At 47.0% G+C, this 22,007-nt stretch overlaps 1 protein-coding gene across 1 annotated transcript in view; it reads right to left on the bottom strand.

Annotated features, from left to right (window-relative positions):
- The window catches only part of RCAN1 (regulator of calcineurin 1), a 90,467-nt gene extending 88,369 nt beyond the window's left edge, over window positions 1–2,098 (bottom strand). The window contains exon 1 of the mRNA XM_032470960.1: window positions 1,704–2,098. Coding sequence (XP_032326851.1) covers window positions 1,704–1,946 — 243 coding nt within the window. The 5' untranslated portion in view covers window positions 1,947–2,098. The remainder of the gene's footprint in view (window positions 1–1,703) is intronic.
- Between the last annotated feature and the right edge of the window lie 19,909 nt (window positions 2,099–22,007).

The raw sequence follows: 22,007 nt of genomic DNA, 5'->3' as shown, positions 1-22,007 counted from the left end.
TGAACATCAACACATTGTCTCTGCTCAATATAGCACCTTGTGAGTGAGCTGTTCCCTGATCATTTTATGTAAAACAGCCATCTCCCCCCACCTCTCCATCTTCTCAGTCTAACTTTTTCCTATAGCACATCACCTCCTGACATAATTGACATGTATTTGCTTACTGTCTGTTTCCCACAACAAAAATGCCGGCCCTGAAGGCAGGGATGCTATTTTATTCACCGCTGCGCCCTCAGAGCCTAGAACAGTGCCTGGCTCATAGCAGAATCTCAATATACATTTGGCAAAAGAATAGCTAGCAAAGTGGGTGAGATTTTATACAAAGCAATTTCAGGATGGTCCCCAAGAGTTACTGGGGAAACTGTAAACCTACGAATTGCTAGACACCCAAGCGAATAAGCTGCATCTTACATGATCTCATCTTGCTCCTTTAGAATGACAACCCAGGACCCTTAAGAAAGAGACTTGATATGCTGCTAGACCTAAGCCTCAAGAAGACAAAAGGTTTTAGAGTAGAATGAGTGAGGCCCTGTATGTGTGCCAATTGTTGCTTTAGAAAGCACACATAGACGATTATCTGAGAGCACAGCCGCTGTAAATCCTTTCTGAAAGTGGATGAGCATATAAATTATAAATAAATGGGACTCAGGCACACCATTCTCTGTTCCACAGTGGTGTTCCTCTTGGCAGCCGCCTTCAGCTACAGTTCATTGACAGTACATGGAGACTCAGCCAAGCACCGAAAGCATCACTTTCTTTGACAGCTGCTCTCCTAAATGGGCCATATCTCTCAAAGACAGGCTTTATTCTGCACTGCCCACATTGTCCAAATTTTATTCTGCACACATTTGCAGATTTGAAATAAATTCCTCCTCCTCACCACAGCTGATTACTCATACCTGCCCCCTCACCCTCCAAAGCGTCTAAACTGTGCGAATTTGGGTGGGGGAAATCAACTCACCATGTATTGAGTGTCCCTTATGGTGGCATGTCGCCCATCACGGAGCAAGATTCCTGACTAAATATCCTAAAGGCCGAGAAAGTGGGCCCCTTCCCCCGCAACACCATTCGACCAAAACTGGCCAAGAGCTGGATAATGAACAACCGCGGATCCTCACCCAAACATTGGCTTTTCTTCCAGTTGTGCAGATTGAGAATGCGGAGACGCGGTCCTATTTATGAACAGTAAGTCACGTCGCCAATCAACGTCTGTTTCCCTCTCCCTGTGAATGAGGCGACCCCCTTTTGAGATGAGTAAGTGCCTGTCACGGCCCAAGCCCCCACGCTGACAGTACGAGCTCCAAGGAGCTAATTACAGGAGCTAATTCATCCCTTGATTGTCTCCTCCTACGTCGCCCCCTCTTCCCCACCCCAGCTAACACCTAGGGCAGGGGAGTCGCTGGGAGGCGGTTACCAGCTGGAAAGGCGAGCCTCTGAAAACCCCCTGGGCGGGCTGTACGCGCGGCCCGGCAGGTGCTCAGGGGACCCGGACCTCGGGGAGCGTGCCCCCACCCCAGCCGAGACATAGAGGACCGAGGCAGGGCGGCCCAGGACGTCGCCGCGGCCCCGGGGGTCGCCTCCCCGCCCCGCCGGCGGCCCGGGCAGGGAGAGGCTGCCCCGGGCCGGCCGGGATCTCGGCGCTGCGTCCTCCCGGCAACAAGTGTCCGCCCTCCGCCCGGCGGCCCGCCCCGCCCGGCCCTCACCCGGCACAGGCCGTCCACGAACACGCGCGGGTCCAGGTGACAGGCGATGGTAGCGCTGGGCAGGTCCTGCAGGTCCACCTCCTCCATCTCGCAGTCAATGAAGCTCCAGTCGCCGCCGCCCTCGTCAGCCTCGGCCGCCCCTGAGAACGGCGCCAAGGGCCGCAGCGTCACCCCGGGCGGCGCTCGCGCCTCGGCCGCCTCAGCCGCCGTCCCGAACCGGGTCCCGGCCACACCGTCCTCCATCCCGGCGCCCGCACCCGTGCGCCCCCGCCGGCTGCGCCGGGCTCGCGCGGGATCCTCGCGCTCTCCCGTCGGCCGGCTTGTGAGTTAACCTCCTCGGGCTCGCGTCGCAGCCGGCGGCGGTCACCAGGGTTCCCGGAGACGCGGCCTCGGCGCGCCAGCCCCGCCCGCCGCTGTTCCGCGAGGGCGGAGCTCTGGCGGATTTAGCCAAGGGCCCTTTAAGGCCGGTCCCATGGGGGTCATTGTCCCCCGCCCGTCCAGGAGAGAAAGCCAGTAGAGGCGCAGGATTCTTTCACGTGATCCTCATTCTGCCGCCCTCAGCCTGAAGCCTCAGGGCGGCCATGTTGGTTAGGGGCAAAGGTCTCCAGCCAGTTCCGCTTTTCTGACAGCGGATGCCAGCTGAATGGCGCCGGGCAGTGTCTTGGGCGCAGAGATAACAGCTGTAAAGGCAGCGCCTCTGTGGTTCCCACGCGATGACGTTTTGAGGCACACAGGCCAACTTTGGGGGATTTAAGTGAGATATAGTCCTGGCTATGGTTCCGTGGTCCTTTGCAAGTAGTTAGATGCTTACCGTATATAGTCAGATATAGCCGCATTAGGGAATTGAACTAGACCATGGTAACGATACCTTACTGTTAGATTTTAGCTTATTAGTCATTATATCACTGCTCAAAATTTATATAATCAGACACGCTATTTTGAATTACCGCGATGTACTGTGTACAATGGGAAATAACAAGTGAAACCTTGGTCCTTTCCTTTGGGGAGTTTATAGACGGAAAGGGCAATGAGGTTCAGTGAAAACCTGAGTCTGAATTTCAGCTTTGCTGTTAATTACTTGGACAAGTAACCTAAATGTCATATATGGTAAGAATCCAGTAAAGGACCAGTAAATGGAAGGGCTGTTTATGTGTAGACTTTTTTGGAAGATGTGAAATTAAACCTGCATTTTCTCCTAAAGTAAGCTTACCCTCTAGTTAGGAACTGTAAGTGATTATAATAAAAAGTTTATCCAACTAACAGCTGAGATTTACTCAGAACCTGCCGAGTGCCGTGGTTGCTGTTATGACATCTCAGTGCAGTTTGTGCCTTCTAGGAGTTTAAATCCAAGGAGAGAAGTAATATGTGTGCAAAGATAATATGTGTGCAGAGATAACTCATAACATAGAATGTGATGTCACGATCTTGAGAAATTGGAGCCATCACACATGGTGAGAATGTAAAACGGTGCAGCCACTTTAGAAAAAGTTTGGCAGTTTTTCAAAAAGTTAAACATAGGGTTGTCACATGACTCAGCAATTCCTCTCCTGGGAATAGACCCTAGAGAAATCAAAGCATATGTCCACACAAAAATCTATATAGGAGGGTTCATAGAGTCATTATACACAATAGCCAAAGAGTAGAAATAACCCAAAGGTTCAGCAACGGATGAATGTGTAAACCAGATGTATATCCATACAATGGATCACTTTTCAGCCATAAAAAGGAATGAAGTACGGATACATGTTATAACATGGATGAACCGTGACAACACAATTGTAAGTGAAAGAAGCCAGTCACAAAAGGCCACATGTTGTATGTTTCCATTAGTAGGAGGTGTCCAGAGTAGGCAAATTCCTAGAGACAGAAAGCAGATAGTGGTGACCAGGGGCTGAGAGAGAAGGGAAGGGGAAGGGAGTAACTGCTAAAGGATATGGGGTTTCTTTAGAGGGTGAAGAAAATGTTCTAAAATTGGATTGCAGTGATGTTTACACAATGCCATGGATATACTACAAGTCACTGAATTGCACTTTAAAGGGTGAATTCTATGGTATGTGAATTGTATCTCAGTGAAGCCCGTATTTACAAAAAAAGAGAATGCGATAAAAGCCACGAGGGGTTAGATAAAGTGTGGTGGAGTGAGTGATGTTAGAGTCAAAAACTGTCAGCTCAGCCAGATATTCTCAAAAAGGTAACAAAGAGAATGAGCCGCCAGTTTTGAAAAGCGACGCCCAGCTAATCTGTTGCTGGGCAGGTCTGTGTCATCATCACCCTTAGGAGAGTAAGCTCTTTCAGTCCTGGGTTTCCCTAAACCACTGACGGAGAGCAGAATGGACCTGGTGGACAAAGCCTGTGAGAGGAAAGAAAGCCCTGGTGAAACAGAAGCCTGTAGTCCACTGTGTCTGTAGTGGACACAGACCGGGGCATCCCGGCCGGCTGGTCACTGAGCTAAGAGAGGAAAGCACAAGGTCCACCTCAAGCAAGTGGTGAAGACAAAGTTACCTGTCACTGACTTTGGAACGCAATGAGTCCTCACTGAGAGGCGGCGTCGCACGTCCCTTCAGTGACTTTGGATCCCCACCTTTCTCTCTCTCCTCTCCCACTCCAGGCAGGAAAGTAAAGAGGGTGTCATGTATCTGTTTGTACCTCTCCAATCATAATACCAGCTCTTAAATAGTATGTGGGAGTACACATAAACTAGCCACACAAACATTATTACTCCAGATTCTTAGAACCGAAGCTCAAAGGAATTGAATGGCCTTCCCACAAGCAAACACGTAGCACATGACAAAGCAGGACATCACCCCTGGTTTCGTTCTGGAGCTGCCTCTGCTCTTTGGGACTAATGGAAACAGAGAAAGGGAAGGAACCAAAAAAAAAAAAAAAATGGTGGAGAAAGTAGAGAGGGAAAATAAAGCAGAGAAACAGAAGGGGAAAGAGAGAGGTGAGGAGATCGAGAGCAGAAAGTCAGTAGTGGTGCTTGTGGTCCAGAGTGATGGATGATCCCAGGAAGAGCGCAAGTTACCCCAGCACAGCCAGCCCCACGGACACACTCTCACAGCCCCAGGGCCAGCACTGGGCCTGCCTCTCCGGAGGTAGAGAGCTGTCAATATAGCAGAGTGAGATGATGGAAGCTCTCAATAAATAGGGTAAGTGTCATGCCTTCCACGTCTGAGTGCCCCTTTCTTGCCCTATCGCAGGTGACATCTTTAGTAATAAAATGTCACATGGTTCTCTCCATCTAGAAAATAGAATTTTATAGTAACTTGCATCTCTAAGAAAGGTGGATGCTGTGCCCTATGCCTTCACTGACACACAATTAACATCAACATCAATGGTCTCTTCCAAGGGGGAAGAAGCAGAAAATGTGAGCTGTCAACAACACAGGTAGAAACTAAGCAAAACGTGCTGCTGAAGTATGAATGCAGACATTTATTTCTAAGGATGAAATCAATTAAACTTGAGGGTAATATTTTGAGAGCCATTTCACCATAAAATCAGTAGAAAATTCTAGAAGCATCCTTTGGGCATTGCTCATTGTCCTTCTTTTTTCGAGCTGTGGCATTGGGATCTAAGATTGATCCCTGCTTCCTGTTTTGGCATCTAACTCAAGAACTTTCCCTCCTCACTGGTTCAAAGGAGAGGACTTGATCGAAATCCCGGAAGGGAAAGGAACCAACATGGATAAAGAGCTGCTCTCAGTGATTCCTTTTTTTTTTTTTAATGGGGAAAAGGGCACACAGTTTAATTACTGCATCCTACCACCTCCCATTCATTTTCGTCCCAACACTTCCTTCTAGTCGGCCACGGTAATTTCCTAATACAGAAGGCGGAGAGGCACTCAGAACACCACATTTGGTTATTTTTGTTCTCAGCACTTGTCTGTCTCATATCTGATGCAACCCGGTTATGCAAACATGCCTGTGCGCAGATAAACCAGCCTACTCATTTGCCAGGTGGGAAAGTTTCACTGTAGAGTACTTTTCCATAGCTTCCTATTTTGTTCTGGAAATTGAAGGGGGCTGTGTGCAGTAGGCTTTTGAAATAAACCAAACGCATTTCCGCACATTCTGGGAAATTATAGACATTTAGGCACATATTCAAGATAGAAGCAAATAGCCAGCTTTCTAAGTGTTTGCTTTTAGAAAGAATGAACTTTTCCAAAGTCTGCTCAGACAAGTAAACCCTTTAAATAAGCCAACTGAAAGTTTCTATTTCATTACCTCCTGTGAAATGAATGAAAATAAATGCTATGTTGTTGTTGTTTTGGTTGGTTTTAGAAAGAGGGATATTTTTCCCTACTCAAGGTTCATTCTTAAAATCCCTTCTTAAAAATCCTTGGTAATTTTTTATCTTTGTTTATAGTCCCTGTGTTGTACAATATGTCCTTGTAGCTTATTTTACACATAATAGTTTATACCTCTTAATCCCCTAAACCCCCCTGTTATTTCTAACAGTCTTCTGGTGCTTTTTAAATCAGAAAGCCAGAGTTATAAATTAGGTTTGGGGGGAAGTATTGGAATTTGGTTACTTTGCCTTTCCAAGTTTAGAAAGGAAATTCCCTGACTTTTACATTACTCTAAGCCCTCTTTCAAAACTGCTAATACTTGCGTGGCTTTTATGTGAGTTAAGATTCTTCTGCTTGCAAGTAACCAAAATCCCTGGAGCTAGTTTACATTAAGGATGTGGGCATCTCGTGGTAGCCAAAGGCAGGAATGCAGCCAGGCAGCTCAGGAAGGTCCCAGAAATGGACCTCAACAGCTGCCTAGAAGCCAGGCTGTCATTTTGGGCCATCGTAAGGCCATCAGAGATAGGGGATGGGCACATAAGCAAATGGATGTCTGCTCCTGAAAGTTCAGAGCCCGAGCTTTTTCAGTGAGTGGTCATTGTCCAAAATATCTCTCTTTGTTTTGAGCTACAATGATCACTCCTATAATAGTCTCACACAATCTCCTGTGTAGCGCCAAAACCCAGGTAGAGCTGGTCTATATTCCAGTTCTGTCCCTTATTTATTATCTCTGTGGCCTTGGGGAAGTCACTTGACCTCTTGGAGTCTTCAAATCCTCTTGTATGGATAAGTGATGCAAATAGCTTCCTTTTAGAAGTGTTGTGTAGAAACCTTGTCCAGCCTCTGCCTGGCTCAGAGGAGGGGTTCAGAATGGAAGGATTATCATTTTACTCTTGGTTCTGGATATTCCACTTGGAGAGCCCCTTCTCTTCTGTGTTAAAGTCTTAACAAAGGGAAGCCAGGTAGATAGACCTTCCCTCTGGCCAGCTGCTCGGGCAAGAATACCAGGGCAGGGGCTAGGTCTAGGGACCAGTAAGCTATTATGATTGTTTTTAGTTCTTCTTTAGATTGCAAGATGGATGGTACGTCAATGACTTGTCCCTCTTCATACCCAGTCCATTGACAGTCTGTCCCTGGAAGCCACCTGTGTGCTGGGCTAACCCGTCCTGAGATCCAGCTGATGTCTTTGTCTTGTTCCAATACGAGAGACTTCCCTTCAGGGGCCGGGGTGGGACATCATTGGTGCCTCTCCCAGTGTCCTCCTTCAGGGATGGTTTCTAACCACTGTGATGGGTTCCTTCTCTGGTTTTACCCTGTAGTGTAGGAGCCACATCTTATTTGCCTGTGACACCGAACAGTGCCTGGTGTGTTGCATAACGTGACTTAGTGCTCATGAGCTCACCTGGAGCAAGGCTAAAGTGACAGCTGTGTCTGGGAGAAGTAAAAGTAAGGGGAATTTTTTATTTTGGTGGGGGTTGTTTACAGATGGTAGAAGAAACACCAGGTTTGTATACTGATGGCAATGACCCAGTAGACAGGGAAACTTGATGATGACCAGGTGGGGCTAGAGGGTTTCTGGAGCCATCTCTGTGCAGGTAGGAGGGGAGGGCACCTGGTGCATGAGTGGAGAGGCGGGCCCCAGCTGGAAGACTGGCATCCATTCATTGTCACCATAAAAAGAAGGTAGCAAGCTGGGCACAGGTGTTGGTGGCAGGGGTGAGGTGACAGCGGGGCAGGGATGGCGAAAGTTCCCTGCAGTGGTATGATCTCCGTGGTGAAATAGGAAGCAACACCATCAGCTGAGGGGGAGGATGAGGAACACGACGTCAAGAGTTTAAGGCAGATTAAGAAAATGTGAAGAAGTCCCCCAGGAATGAGGGAGAGTGAATGGACTAGGGACATGGTGGAGGATTCCACATACACTCTTATGCAGTAAGAGTATAACATACGTAAATTACAAGACATAAATCCATGTATGTGATTACAACATATACATATGCATTATCAAATATAAACAAATATGATATTTATGTACAATATGCATAACATAATGTAACATATACTACAAAATGATTACAATCAATAATATAATATACACTGTATATAACATGGTATATGAATATATGTTCACCCATCATAAGGGGCGTATAGAAATACATGCAGGTCATGTATGTAATAACATATTACTAAGATGTGTGTATTATTATATACACTTTAAAATATTTATCTGTGAATTACCTGTCTCCCCAGCTCTTCATAATATGCAATACACATTAAAAATGTACACAGAAACAGGAATTTTTAAAGTATAAGAATAGAGAAATAAACACAAATTTAAATGTTTCCTGTGTTTTTATTATCATCTCTAGCTTGGAAGATCAAGGAAGGCAAAGTCTTTTTCTATCAGCAATCAAAAATACTCTGTTTTCTCAAAAACCTTCTGTTCCTCTGAATTACTTTTGACAGTGTCTTAGTGAGAGTGATGTGATTAAATACGCTTCATTCTTTTGGAAAATCATAGTGAGTGTTGTGCACTCTGCTTATTAAATCAGAGTACTCATTTTTCAACCCCACCTGCCAAATATGCAAAGGTGTATTATTATTATTATTATTATTATTATTATTATTATTATTATTATTAATATTATTATTACGCAGTTAGTACATTTCCATGCTCCGTGATGTTGGTAAATGGTTCTTGCAAATTAATTGCAAGTTACTTGTTTTTATGTGCTTCACAAATGGGTTTTAAAATCCAGGGGATCACTTGGAAGCTTTTTAACAGGTTAGAGAATGGTGTCTCCAGTTATAAAGTGTGAGATATGAGAGCTTTTATAGATTCACACATCATTTGTTGGCAGTAAAATCACTTAATGACAGAAACCTTTCCAAACTTCTGTTTTCACCGTGTTTTCACCCTACCACACGTTTCTGGCAGAAAGCGGTCACTTGCTCACTCGCTGTGAAATGTCCCCTTGACCCTGAAGGGGTGGGTTAGGTTTGTTTATTTATTTACTTAAAACTTCCACCAAGGCTCAGACTTCATAAGTGGGCTGGTGGTTGGTCATACCTGGAGTGGAAACGTGCCAGCCCTCCCCCTACCTGCCGTCCACCTCTGTTTGCTTCCTGAGAAGTGTCTTCATGCCATGGTTTAGTGGGCAGCTTCGTAAGGCACTTGTCCATTTTCTTGAGGATTTATTTAGCTTAAAACTAGACAATATAACCTGTAAATTTTCCTAATGGGTATTTGGGACCTGCAATAACAGCGAAATTCTGGAATCAAGGAAAATGTGAGGAGTGGCATCAACCCACATCACCTGGAGCTCCAGATGTCCCATCAGGGTGCCTGGTGCAACCCCACCAGTCTGGCTCCAGCAGGGAGGGTGGGCACCTGGGTCACCCCACATAGTAGAGTGGCAGGAAATGATTCTTTCTTTTCTTTCTCTCCTCCTTCCTTCCTTTCTCTCTTCCTTCCTTTCTTCCTTTCTCTCTTTCTCTCTCTCTTTCTCTCTCTCTTCCTTTCTTCCTTCCTTCCTCCCTCCCTCCCTCCCTCCCTCTCTCTCTCTCTCTCTTTCTTTCTTTCTTTCTTTCTTTCTTTCTTTCTTTCTTTCTTTCTTTTTCTTTCTCTCTTTCTCTCTTTCTTTTTCTTTCTTTCCTCTCTCTCAACCAATAAAACAGAAATCCTAACATTTTCACTCACTCCGGTGAGTGACCTTGAACCAGCAGGGCAACTACACAGAACGGGCAAGACTCCACCAAGGACAGCTCCTTACACTTAGCCTGTCTCTCTCTCTCTCTCTCTCTCTCTCTCTCTCTCTCTGACCCAGGGCTGAGCTTCCGGCTGTGGGGCTTCCTGGGCTTTATGTGAGTTCTGCCCTCTCCACCTTCCCAGCCTATCAGTGGGGTCAGAAACATAGGCTAGTCTCCAAAGAACATTTCACATTCAAAGGGCCAGAATGCGAGTTTTCACTTTTCTCACCCAATCTGCTCACCCCACTCTGTCCTGTTCAATCTGCCTGGTCACCAGGGAGGAAGCCAGGAATCCCATAGACTGCTCCCTCTACCTCCTTCAATTTTTTTTATTTTTTAAATTTATTACTTTCCTGTTGTTGCTTTCTTTGTTTTTAGGGAGGAGGGTTAATTAGGTTGGTTTATTTATTTATTTATTTTAATGGAGTACCTTGCGCATGCTAAGCATGTGCTCTCCTGCTGAGCTGCACCCTCCCCACTGCTCCCCGACCTGACCCATCCCCACCCCAGTCCCCAAGCCAATCTTCCTGCTGAATCGTCCTGCCACCCCGGCTAAGTTTACCCACTTACCTCTCTTCCACCTCCAGGCTCTTCGTTCAGGACCCCAGCATTTCTTGTGTGGCTCACCCAAGCTGCTTCGTAACTGAGTCCTGCTCCAAGTCCCCCACTCCGGTCCCCTCTCTTCTTAGATGACAAGATGGGTGCCCTCCAGTGTCTTCCAGGAAGTTCCCAGGAGCAGAGCTGAGGACTTGGCTCAGCTCCTCCTTTTCCATTCATGGTTGAATTAATCATCAAAAACTTCCAAGGGGAAGGAGTCCAAGTAAGGATCATCAAATTCCCCTCCCTCACCCCTCCCCGTCAAGGTCTGTGCTCCCCTGTCCTTGCAACCCCTACTGTGATGCCCTATTTATCACTTTTATCAAATACAAGGGTCATACTGCATTATAGCACTTAACTGTCTTTCCTCTCCACTACACTGACAGCCCCCTGAGGACAGGAACAGTGTGGGGGTGGGTATCCTTGGCCCCTGCATAATGCCAGGAAACTTACGTTCACATAAAAACCTGCACACAAGTGCTGATAGCAGTGTTATTCATAATTTCCAAAACTTGGAAGTCACCAAAATGCTCTTCAATAGTTGAGTGAATAAAGAAACATCCAAACAATGGAATATTATTCAGTAGTAAGAAGAAATGAACTATCTAGCCACACACACACACACACACACACACACACACACACACACACACACGAAACTTAAACGCATATTGCTAAGTGAAGGAAATCAATCTGAAAAGACTACATATTGTATCACTCCAACTATACAACATACCAGAAAAGGCAAAACTATGGAGACAGTAAAAGGATCAGTGGTTGCCAGGGGTTAGTGGGGGAGGGGCTGGAGATGAACAGGCAGAGTACAGGGGATGTTCAGGGCAATTAAATTATTCTGGGCGGAACGGTATAGCTCAGTGGTAGAGTGCATACCTTAGCGTGTACGAGGTCTTGGGTTCAGTCCTCAGTACCTTTGTTAAAAAAAAAAAAAAAACAAATAAACAAAATAAACCTAATTACTTCCTCCACCAAAAACCAACCAACCAACCAATTATTCTGTATGATGCTGTAATGGTGCATACATGTTATTAAACATTTTTCACAACTCATAGAATGTACCATACAGAGTAAATCCCAATGCTAAGTGTGAAATTTAGTTAATAATAATGTATCATATTGACTCATCGTTAGTAACAAATGGACCTCACCAACACAGGAGGGTAACAATAGGGGAAAAGTGTGCTGTGTGGGGGTTATGACGTGATAAAAGGGGACTCTCAGAACTTTCTGCTCAACTTCTCTGGAAACCTAGAACTGACCTAAAAAAACAGTCTACTAATTCTTTTAAAAATTGCCTAATAATATGGCCACAATATACCTGATTTAAAGCAAGAAAGCCAAGGAAACTTGCTGGAACACACTAGTGGCAAATTGTACCTCTCCAGAATAATGTTGGAGAACATGTGTTAAAAGAATGATTTAGCTTTAGAGTAGCTCTCCCTTCTTAAACATTCTTAGAACAAATTGGTGCCTCTGTTGGGGAGGCTCCTAGCAAGTTGCAGGGTAAGGGACAGCAAGCTGTGGAAACACTGCCACCTAGTGGTCAAAGACAGACGGTCCAAAGCGTGGCTTAATGCTTTGCACGGGTCACATTCTGTGATGTTCTCACTAACACCTGGGAAGGGCCCACATCCCTTTATAAAAGTTGGGAAAGAGAAGACATGGGGGGAAGGGGAAAGTAAATGAGAAGGAGAAGGAGGGCTGGGCTGCCCACGTGGTCAGGTACCTTTTCTATCAAACAGACCGACCTAGGCAGGAGGATCAGATCTGGAGAACCCAGAAGGTTCTGACACAGATAAGAGTGATTGAAAAGGCACTGCAGGATCTGTTTGCTAAAAAAAAATCTCTGCCACGTAGGACAGCTCGGACGCCCTGCCTGACGGTGAATCCCGCAGGATGCGAGCACCCAAATGGCAGGGCCGCCCCTCACTCCGCGGGTCTCCAGTGAGCACCTGTCCTGGGCCAGGCACTCCCATGGGCGCTTGTGGGAAATGTTATACCCGGAGACTTCCCATGGCATCTGGAAACAGGCAGCCTTCTAGCCCCTCTTCCTGGGTGCAAAGAGATGTATCCCATTGACTAGGAAACGGAAGCAGGAATGGATTCTTTGATGGGAGGCTCTGGAGGTGGAGGGGGAGCCCAGGGCTCCTGGCCCTGAGAATGCTTAGAAGGATGCCAATTACCAGGTGCAGGGGAGACCTACAGGGCAAGAAGCTGGGTGGGGAGTGAAAATAAGAGTTAGCCACTCCCTGACTTTGCTTTAGGTCTGCGATGACAGCAGAATTAGCAGCCCCTGGTGAAACATGTGAGCTGGCGAATGGGTGGCCAATTCTAGGCCACTTTACTTCCCACGGAGGAAAATTCCTATTATGAAGGGACTCCAGGCAGAGTTTCAGCCTCTGTTGCTCCTTCCCTGATTATCCTGTATGTCAGTTCCCACAGATGCTGAAATGAAGTCCCACACCCTGGGAGGCTTACAACAGCAGGAATGGACTTTCTCACAGTTCTGGGGGCCAGAAGTCTGAGATCCAGGGGTCAGCAGGGCCACGCCCCGTCTGGAGCTCGAGGAGAGCATCTTCCTTGCCTCTTGTGGCTTCCAGTGCCTCCAGGTGCTCCTTGGCTTGTGGCTGCATCACTCCAATCTCTGCCTCAATCTTCACGTGGTCTTCTCCTCTGTGTGTCTCTGTCTCTAAATCTCTCTCTCCTGTAAGGACACCAGTCATTGAATGAAGGCTCCCGAATCTCGTATGACCTTATCTTAACTTGATTACATCTGCAAAGACCCTGTTTCTAAATAAGGTCACGCTCACAGGTGCTGAGAGTTAGGACTTCAACATTCTTTTGGGGAGGGGGTCAACTTACCACCCACAACAGCCTGCCTGAGGTACCATATAGAATAACTCACCGGCAGTTGCATCCCTTCCCTGGGAACCAGAGCTGCGTTTGGTCTGGTGTGTCTATGACCTTGGGTTCCTTTGAGTTAGGGGGAATCTCTGCTCGGCTATTTCTGCCCCAATAAAGGGCCAGCTGTTGGAAGTCGGCTTGTCTATAGCTTCCCCGATACACTGTTGATAGCAGGATGGATTCTTACAGAACAGTAATGGTGGGTGATGCCATTCTGCTCACAAATGCTGGATGCATTCAGGGAACGGAGGCTGAGATTCCACCCAAAGCCACTCCTCCACTGCAGGTGACAAGTTTGAACAGCACATTCTCCGCCCCAGAGTACAAGCAGGTACTCTGCCTTGGAACAAGTTGACAGTGGTCCTACCACTTCTGGGGCTCCCACATGGAGGAATTTTCATGGTCCCTGGATCTGTAAGCAAACACAAAAGAGGATTTCTAACTAAAAGCAGGCCAGGCCCACCAGCGTGTCTCATTCTGCTGCTTTGTTTATCTCCGTAACGCTTATCACCATGTTCTGTAGTAGCTTGTTTATTTATCATGTTGTGAAGATTTACAATGACTTTTCTGCCTATGCCCCTGCATCTCTTCCTATGGTTGCTGTAACAAATCACAGTGCCTGAAAACAGCACTTAATCAGGACCTAAAACAGTATTTTGAAAATTTAAGATATATTATCTGATAGTTCTAGGGTCCAAGTCCAAAACAGGTCTTACTGGGTCTCACTGAAATCCACGTGTTAGCCAGGTTGCATCCCTTTTTGGAGGCAGAATCTGTGTTCATCTTCTTCTTCTTTCTGTTTAATTGAAGTACAGTCAGTTACAATGTGTCGATTTCTGGCGCACAGCACAGTGTCTCAGTCATGCATATGCATACATACATTCCTTTTCATATTCTTTTTCATTATGGGTTACTACAAGATATTGATATAGTTCCCTGTGCTCTACAGAAGAAATTTGTTTTTTATCTATTTTATATATAGTAGTGAATAATCGCAACTCTCAAGCTCCTTCCCGCCCCCTTCCCCCCAGTAAGAATCTGTGTTCTTGTCTTTTCCAGCTTCGAGGGGCTGCCTGCAGCTCTTGGCTTGTGGCCCTTTTCCATCTTCAAAGCCAGAAATTGCATCGCTCTGACTTTTTTTTTCTGCTCTGACTTTTGCCTCCATCATTTTGTCTTTCTCTTTCCAAGTGACACTGCTGCTTCCCTCTTTGACCGTCTTGGCACACCTGTTACTACCTCGGCCCTCTCTGGATAACACAATATAGTCTCCTTATTTAAAAGTCAGCTGATCAGCAACTTTCATTTCCTCTGCAACCTTAGTTCCTGGAAGTGGGTATGAGCATCTTTGGGGGACCAGTATTCCATCTACCACAGCCCCATCCCTCAGGAGTGAACCCAGGACATCGTGCATGCTAAGCATGTGCTCTACCACTGAGCTCGACCCTCCCCCTTCCCCATTTAACTATTGTGCTGCTTATTCATAACTCATAGGTGTGGAAGGGCCACTCCAGGTGTTCTGTCACTGGAGGCAGAGGTTCCAGGGCTGTGCAACTTCCCGATTCCAGAGCCTGCTGCTGGACTTGAAAGAGGCAGCTCTCCTGGTGGGTTAATTCTCTGAGTTGTTCTTCGGGGCCCCGTCTACCACCTGCTTCTCTAGCGCTTCTGAAGGTTTTGTAAGCACATAAATCTGATATTACATCTATTTCTGCTTTAAATAACGAGACTGGGTCCTACATCTGTAAGGGGATCCTGCCTGAAACAGGCAGGAACTCTCACACCCACAGTTGGACATGGGATGATGAACAGCCACCCTGGGCCGTGGAGGTTGTAAGGGCTCCCCCTGGTGTCTGAACCCAGGTATGCCGCAGAGAGGCAGGATGGTGACAGGGAGCATGTTTACAAAGTGGTTTGGTTCCTGAAGACACAGTGGACCGGTGGTGAGAGTAGGAGGATGAGTCATGGAGGGAAGGCAAGAGAGTGGGGTCGAGAAACCTTAAGTGGATGAGTGACCACGGGCGTGCAGGTTAGCAAGCTGACTTAGTAGGATTGTAATGTGAGGCCAGGCAGTGTCATGGGCACCGGGACAAAGCATCCTTCTGGACTAGGCCGACTTGGGTTTTGATGAGAGGCCTGGTGACATCTGCTCTGGGTTTCGTATGGAATATTGATGCAAAGTTGTTTTTGTCTTTCCCAGTTTCCCCAGGAGCTGGCAGGTGGTGGTGGAGTGACCATAGTGGAGTTGGGGGCTCGCAGCCCTCTTTCAGAGACACACAGCTTGGAAATTCCCAGAAGCCTGCAATCGTGGGCTGAAGAGCACCACGCCCTCCCCAGACCCTGGAGGAATTCGCAGGGCTCTACCTGCGGGCTCAAGGACGCAGAGAGAGAATTCCGAAGGAAAATATTCAAACCCACCCACACCAACCAGGAGCTGAGGTAACAGGTCAGAACACCCGAGGGCAGGTGGACTTGACTGTTCCTCTGATGGGAAAGCCCAGGAGTTTTGTCACCTTCTGATGGCCCCAGACCAGACACCTCAGTTGTGTTTGCAGCAGAACTCAAATAACCCTAGGTGTGAGAGGGAAGATGCCTCCAGTTAGAGTATATCAATGACTGGTGAAGGTAACACTCTATTGAGTTGTTGGGGCCACCGTGAGATTTCCATAGTGTTAATGTTGATGAAACATGCTATGGTGCAAGTTTGAAAAAAAAAATGAAGTTATAGCTTTTGACAAAGCTCACTTTCTCCCCATCAGAAAACTGGTACCTAAGGCAGGACTTATTGAATTAGATGCAGTGACCGAATACACCTGATTTACTAGGGATCCATGCTAAACATTCTGATTCCTGGGCTTAACCCAGACTTACTGAGTTGGAATCGCTGGGGATGCGCATTTATAGGCGTCTCAGATGATCCTGATTCACACTCAAGTCTGGAAGTCACTGGTCTTAGGCGTTCATCAGAATAATATAATTACGGATCTTTTCATACCTGTCTCAAGATGTTTTCCAAGAGACCTGAGGAATGGTGGAGTAAGCCTGGGCAGTCATGACAGACTGTTTCCTCCAGGGCCTCTGCTGGGTCAGCTGTCTGGACAGGAAGCACACCCGTTCCTACACACACCCGTCCACAGCTTGAAAGAGAGCACTAGCACATCCTACGCCATCACAGATCTTAAAGGAAGTACGTACGCTTGTATTTATACCCCACCTTATTCCAATGGGATTGAAGATGTTTGGTTTATAGCAGTAGATTAAATAAACTTCACTTAAAAATAAAAACTCTAATCTACTTTTCTTTCTTTCTTTTTTCCCCTCAATACCTTCATTTTGGAGTTCTAGCCTCCAGAATTCTGAGAGAATACATTTCTATTTTTTTTAACTGCAGTCAAATACACATAACATAATATTTATAATTTTAACCATGGGTAAGTATACCCTCCATTGACATTAAGTGTGACAATGTTGTGTAACCATCACCATGATCTGGACCTAAAACTTTCAACATCCCCAACATACACTCTATATCCATTAAATGTATATCTCTCTCTGGTTCTTCCCCCAGCTCCTGATAACCTCTATTCTCCTTTCTGTCCTGTTAATTTGACTATTCAAGGTACCTCATATAAGTGGAATCCTACAATATTTCCAGATGAAGCAATCAGGTAGGATCCCCTCTTCCTCTGCCTTCCCTTCTATTCAGGCCCTCAGTGGATTGGGTGATGTCCAGCCACATTGGGAAGGGCCATCTGCTCTACTGAGTCCACGGATTCAAATGCTAATCTTACTTGAAAATCACTCACAGACATATCCAGAAATAACATTAATCTGGGCGCCCTATGGCGAGTCAACCCACATATAAGATTAACCATCACAGGGACTCAAATTCTCCATCACTTTTGATTCCACCTTCTTTCTCAGCCTTCTCCTCCAATCCATTGCTCCGACCTGCCAATCCTCCCTTTGTCAGATTCTCTCCCATCCAGGGCATTTATTCCTTAACTCTGTACAAGGTCACAACAGGTGATCCAGATGCTGGAGGACAATGCGCTCTTGGGGGCTGGCGTGCACTCACCCTGTGACAGAGGAGAGGGGCTGTTTGTAAGCCCTCTGCAGGACAGGATCACTTCCCTCTTGAGATCTGTGTAGCTTTGGGGCTTCGGAATTTAAGAGAAAGCAGTGGTTTACTCTGTAATATTTAAAACAGCTGAAAAAAGAAGACCATGACCTGTATGGAATCTAGGGGGAAAAAAGGGGAAGCTGTCAGGAAGCGGCAGGGACAAGCGTCTCGGCACCCCGGGCTGTGCAGTCAGCGCTGTCGTCCCGTGATAAATGCCTCTCTGTGCGCTGGTCCGTGTTCACCAAGCAACCTGCTGATCCCTAGTTGCCCCCCCACCTCCCGCCAAGCACCTGGATGGCAGAAGAACGGTGCCTTGGATGCTAGCCCAGAGTGTGCCAGGATGCTGCTGGGAAAGTCCATGGCTGAGATGGTTATTAGATATAAAACGGTACTCCGAGGGCTGGAGAGCAGATGTGATCCCGCTCACCATGGACAAAGCTCGCTGATGTGAACCCAAAGGCATCAGCCACCTGTCTGCTTGGGCACAGTGTCGCCCTCATGGTGATAATGCTCTTGGTGCACAGACTGCATTTGGTCCTGATTCCTCACAATATCCAAGGGTTTCCAAGCCTTGATCTGAACCAGAGTTGAATCCAAAGAGCTGAGCTTGGTATTAAAGCCACAGAATCAACGATCTGTCTCAGCTGCAAGTCCTGGGAGTCCCAGGTTGTCGCTAGAGCCACTGGCCTTGGGTCTTTGCCTGCCTTCACCCCCTCAGCGTCCTCTTCCCCAGCCTGCTCGCCTTGCCCATGAGCGCAGCTTCCTCGGCAACTCAGAGGGCTCCTCAAACCCGCTGCGCCCGAGGCTGGTCCTCAGCTGGGAGGGAGCCCATGGGATGGGGCCTGCCTGGGGGCGGGGGCCGGGGCTGCCCATCACCTGTGATGTGGGAGAAGGACATGGTTGGCTGCCTTTGGAAACAAAAAGGTGCAATGCTATCCCTACTGTACTTCAGACAGCGTGGGCTCCTCAGACTCATTCTGGGCCGGGATCTGCAGCGTGAGGGCTGAAGGCCATCGTGAGTGGAGGAGTTTCAGAAAAACAGCAGCAATGGAAGATGAAGGCCTGGAAAGGCAGGTGGGGTGGACACAGGAAGCCCGAGGCTGAGGGCTTTGGGTTTTACTCTGCAGGCGGAGAGGAGCCGTAGGTACAGGTGACCCCGCAGTGTGAGGAACAGGGGTTATCTAACTCGGTGTGTCTTACTGTTTTCCTTAGCTTGTTTTTTTCGTTTAATATGATCTCCTGGAAGCCATTCCACAGCAGTGTAGGAGTCCTCATTCACTTCTACGTTGTATGCCTGTGCCCCAGTTTATTCAACCAGTTTCTAACTTATTCAACCAGTTCCCTATTCATGGGCATTTGGGTTGTTTCCAGCCTTTTGCTCTTAAAAATGATGCTTCTGGGAACGGCCTTGTACATACATCTCCTTTGCATTTTGTCAGTGTGTCTTTGGGAAAGAAAGAAGTGAGATTGCCAGATGAAAGGGCAAATGCACATATAAATTTGTTTGATGGTGTCAAATCCTCCTCTGCAGAATTAGACCATCTGAATCCCACGTTTTTGTGTTTATCTTTCTTACGCTGTTAGGCCAGGAGCTCTATGTGTAACTTATTGTAAAAGTGTCCCCTCCACCCCCCGCCGAGGTAGAAAAACAAAACAGCTCGTCTTCCCTCTTCCCCCTACACCCACCCACCCTGTGTCTCCCTGACTTTCACACAGAACATTTCACTTCTGACGTTTCCCGTCACCAAATTTATGGGTGACCAGACCCACACCAAGCACTTCCACGACACCGTCTGAGGGTCCTACGATTTTACTCAGTCCTGACACTATCTATGGGAGAGTGTCGGATCCCACAAGTTAAGGGTTCGGTCCCACAAGACTGCCCTCCCCGCCGCCCGCCCCCGCAGCTTCAGATGCTGACAGCCAGTCTGGGCTGTCACCTGTGCTTCTGACCTACAGGCTGTGAATCAGAGGTTCCCATGACCCCTTTCTCAGGTTCAATTAGCTTGTTAGAGCAGCTCACAGAACTCAGACCAGTTGACTTATGCACTGGCTTATTATAAAGGACACAGATGAGCATCCAGATGGAAGAGATGCGTCAGGCAAGGAAGTTAGGAAGGGGCGCAGAGACTCCGTGTCCTCTCCCGGCTCCTCCACGCGCTCGCCGACCCCGAAGCTCTCTGAGCCCCGTACTTCGAGGATTTTATGGAGGCTTCATCCTGTGGGCATGATTAACCATTAACTCTGTTTTCAGCTTTTCTCCCTTCTGAAGAGAATGGGGCGGGGGGGCTGAAAATCCCGAGCTTCTAACCATGGCTTGTTCTGTGTGGTGACCAGCCTCCATCCAGGGGCCCACCCAGAGCTGCCTCATCAGAACAAAAGACACTCCTGTCACCCCAGAAATTACAAGGTTTCAGGAGCTCTGAGCCAGGGACCAGAGGCAGAGACCAGTATGTGTATGTGTATATATATATTTTTTTCTATTATCTTACGTCCACTTAAGAAAAAAATTACATTGACAGACTAAGCTTTTAGTTCCCATTACAGGTTTTATTCAATGTGTCTGTGAAACAGAGTCTTTATCAGGCATGACAACAAGCCAATTAGGCACTGACAAAGGTGCCCTCATGCCGTATTTCCAGTATTACTGGCTGGCTGTTTCAGCATCATTAAAACTATCACACTTTGAAATTATTTACATGAAGAAAGTTTGTGCTGTCCACAGGAGTAAGGATGCCGGTGCTACCGTGTCCCCAGATGGCATCACACGTCCCTCAGGGCCCACAGGACAGGGAAACTCCATCTTGCTTGGACATTGAATTTCCTTCTGCATCCAGTCCCCTCTTTCATCACTCCCACTGGTCCAGCCAGGACTCTGGATCCTCTTTGCCTCATATCACCTCCAAAGAAAGCGGGCCACAGGCAGCCCCTGGAAACGCGGGAAGGGCTTCGATTCCATTTACCTGGGCGTGGTGGACGGATGCCAGCCTGTCTGATACAGGTAAGTGAGTCATAAATTCCTTGGGTTGACCCCCCATTTGGGGGAGTTCGGGTCCCATGATCTGGGGCTTTTGGTAGCAAGTCAAGGCTTCAAATTCCTCTGGCAGTTGATCACCTGCCAAAAACCCCTTTACAGGTGAACATGCCCTGAAAGGAGGGCTTACATACCTCAGATACCTGATCTGCCTTCCTAATGAGCCAGCAGCCTCTGTAAAGGGACGGGGCAGCAGTGGAAGAAAACAAGAACCTTGACCTCTCAGAGCTTATGGATACAGGGGAGGGGTCAGGTGACCACTTCATTCAAAAGCTTCCCTGTAGAATAAATGCATTTCACAGGTCAGTTCTGGAACAAAACAAGAGGCACTGAAACCAGACCACTGTTGGCTTCAGGAAAGATTGAAGAGAAGGTCGAGCCCTTTTAAAGAAATAGGATGCACATCAGCTGTGTAAATTTCACAGGAAGGGGATAGCAGCCAGCATGGCATTTGAATAAAGATGCCACCACCGATGTATTAAGAAGAAAGGGCATCAGAAAACTCCAGCATTTACAAATAAAGTTCAGACGGGATAGAAACCTGAATTTCTAACATCTTAAACAAATTACATATTATTTTTGAATTGGTAAAATAAATTTTAATATTGAACATTTAAAATATAATAAATCTAATGTATAGGAATCAATAGTCAAAGAATAAAAAGTATTCAGAGAAATGGCTCACTCCCACCTTCACTCCCTCCCCTAGTAACTATATATTGTTCTTTTTCCTGCGTTGAGATGCCAGCCGGCCCTGGTGGGCAGTACCCACCGCCTTTCTGGGAATGTGGGAAAGGAAAGAAGAGAAGGGCTTGGTGAACAGACACACCTTCCCAGCTCTGCCCAGGAGGCGGCACCTTTAATCTAGACTCCTTTCCACCTGAGAGGGCAAGCGGGGTCCCCCCAACTGCAGTGCAGGGCGGAGCCTCCAGGCAAAGCAGAGGGAGGCCCTAGGACTTGCTGGAGACACACCGTGGCAGATATAGATAAAAAGCTGCATCTTCTGCCCAGCTGCTTCAGGTCCACACTTGCTGAACAAGGTCCTAAGGGAAGAAGTTCAATTTAAGGAGGTTAGAAACCTTTGGTCTAAAAAAAAATTTAAACCATCTGAACAAATAGAGCAATGCCCCAAATCCAACCGTCCCCAAGTCACCCCATTCCAGACAAATAGTTGATAGTCAAAGCCAACAGTTTTTGACTGAGCCCCCCAATTAGCACATAAAAAAATTTTTAAGCCTGGACTCTCAATATTTTAATTTATGTAAATACATTCATTAACTATGTTAATCACACATTTACCTATTTGTTTTATGCATAATTTTATTAGTTACAGAACGTTACACTACAAAATATACGTATGAGGCAGGTATTAAGAATGTTCATACTGAAAAATGTGTCCGTATGTGCTTGTAGTTACCTCCTTCATCCCTGGAGTATAGACATCCTACTCCCATGGGGACCCGTGACGCGGGAGGTGGAGGTGCAGGCTCCCAGGCTGACGGCTCACCTGCTCAGATGTGCCTTCATCTTGTGTTCCAGATGTACAGGGAGTGGGGGGACGGGAGTGACATCGATTGACGGTCTATAATGGGTCAG

Source organism: Camelus ferus, chromosome 1, assembly GCF_009834535.1.
Source record: "Camelus ferus isolate YT-003-E chromosome 1, BCGSAC_Cfer_1.0, whole genome shotgun sequence".
Classification (NCBI taxonomy): Eukaryota; Metazoa; Chordata; class Mammalia; order Artiodactyla; family Camelidae; genus Camelus; species Camelus ferus.
Note: the sequence above shows the minus strand (reverse complement) of the source record. Positions and strands in the feature narration are given on the sequence as shown.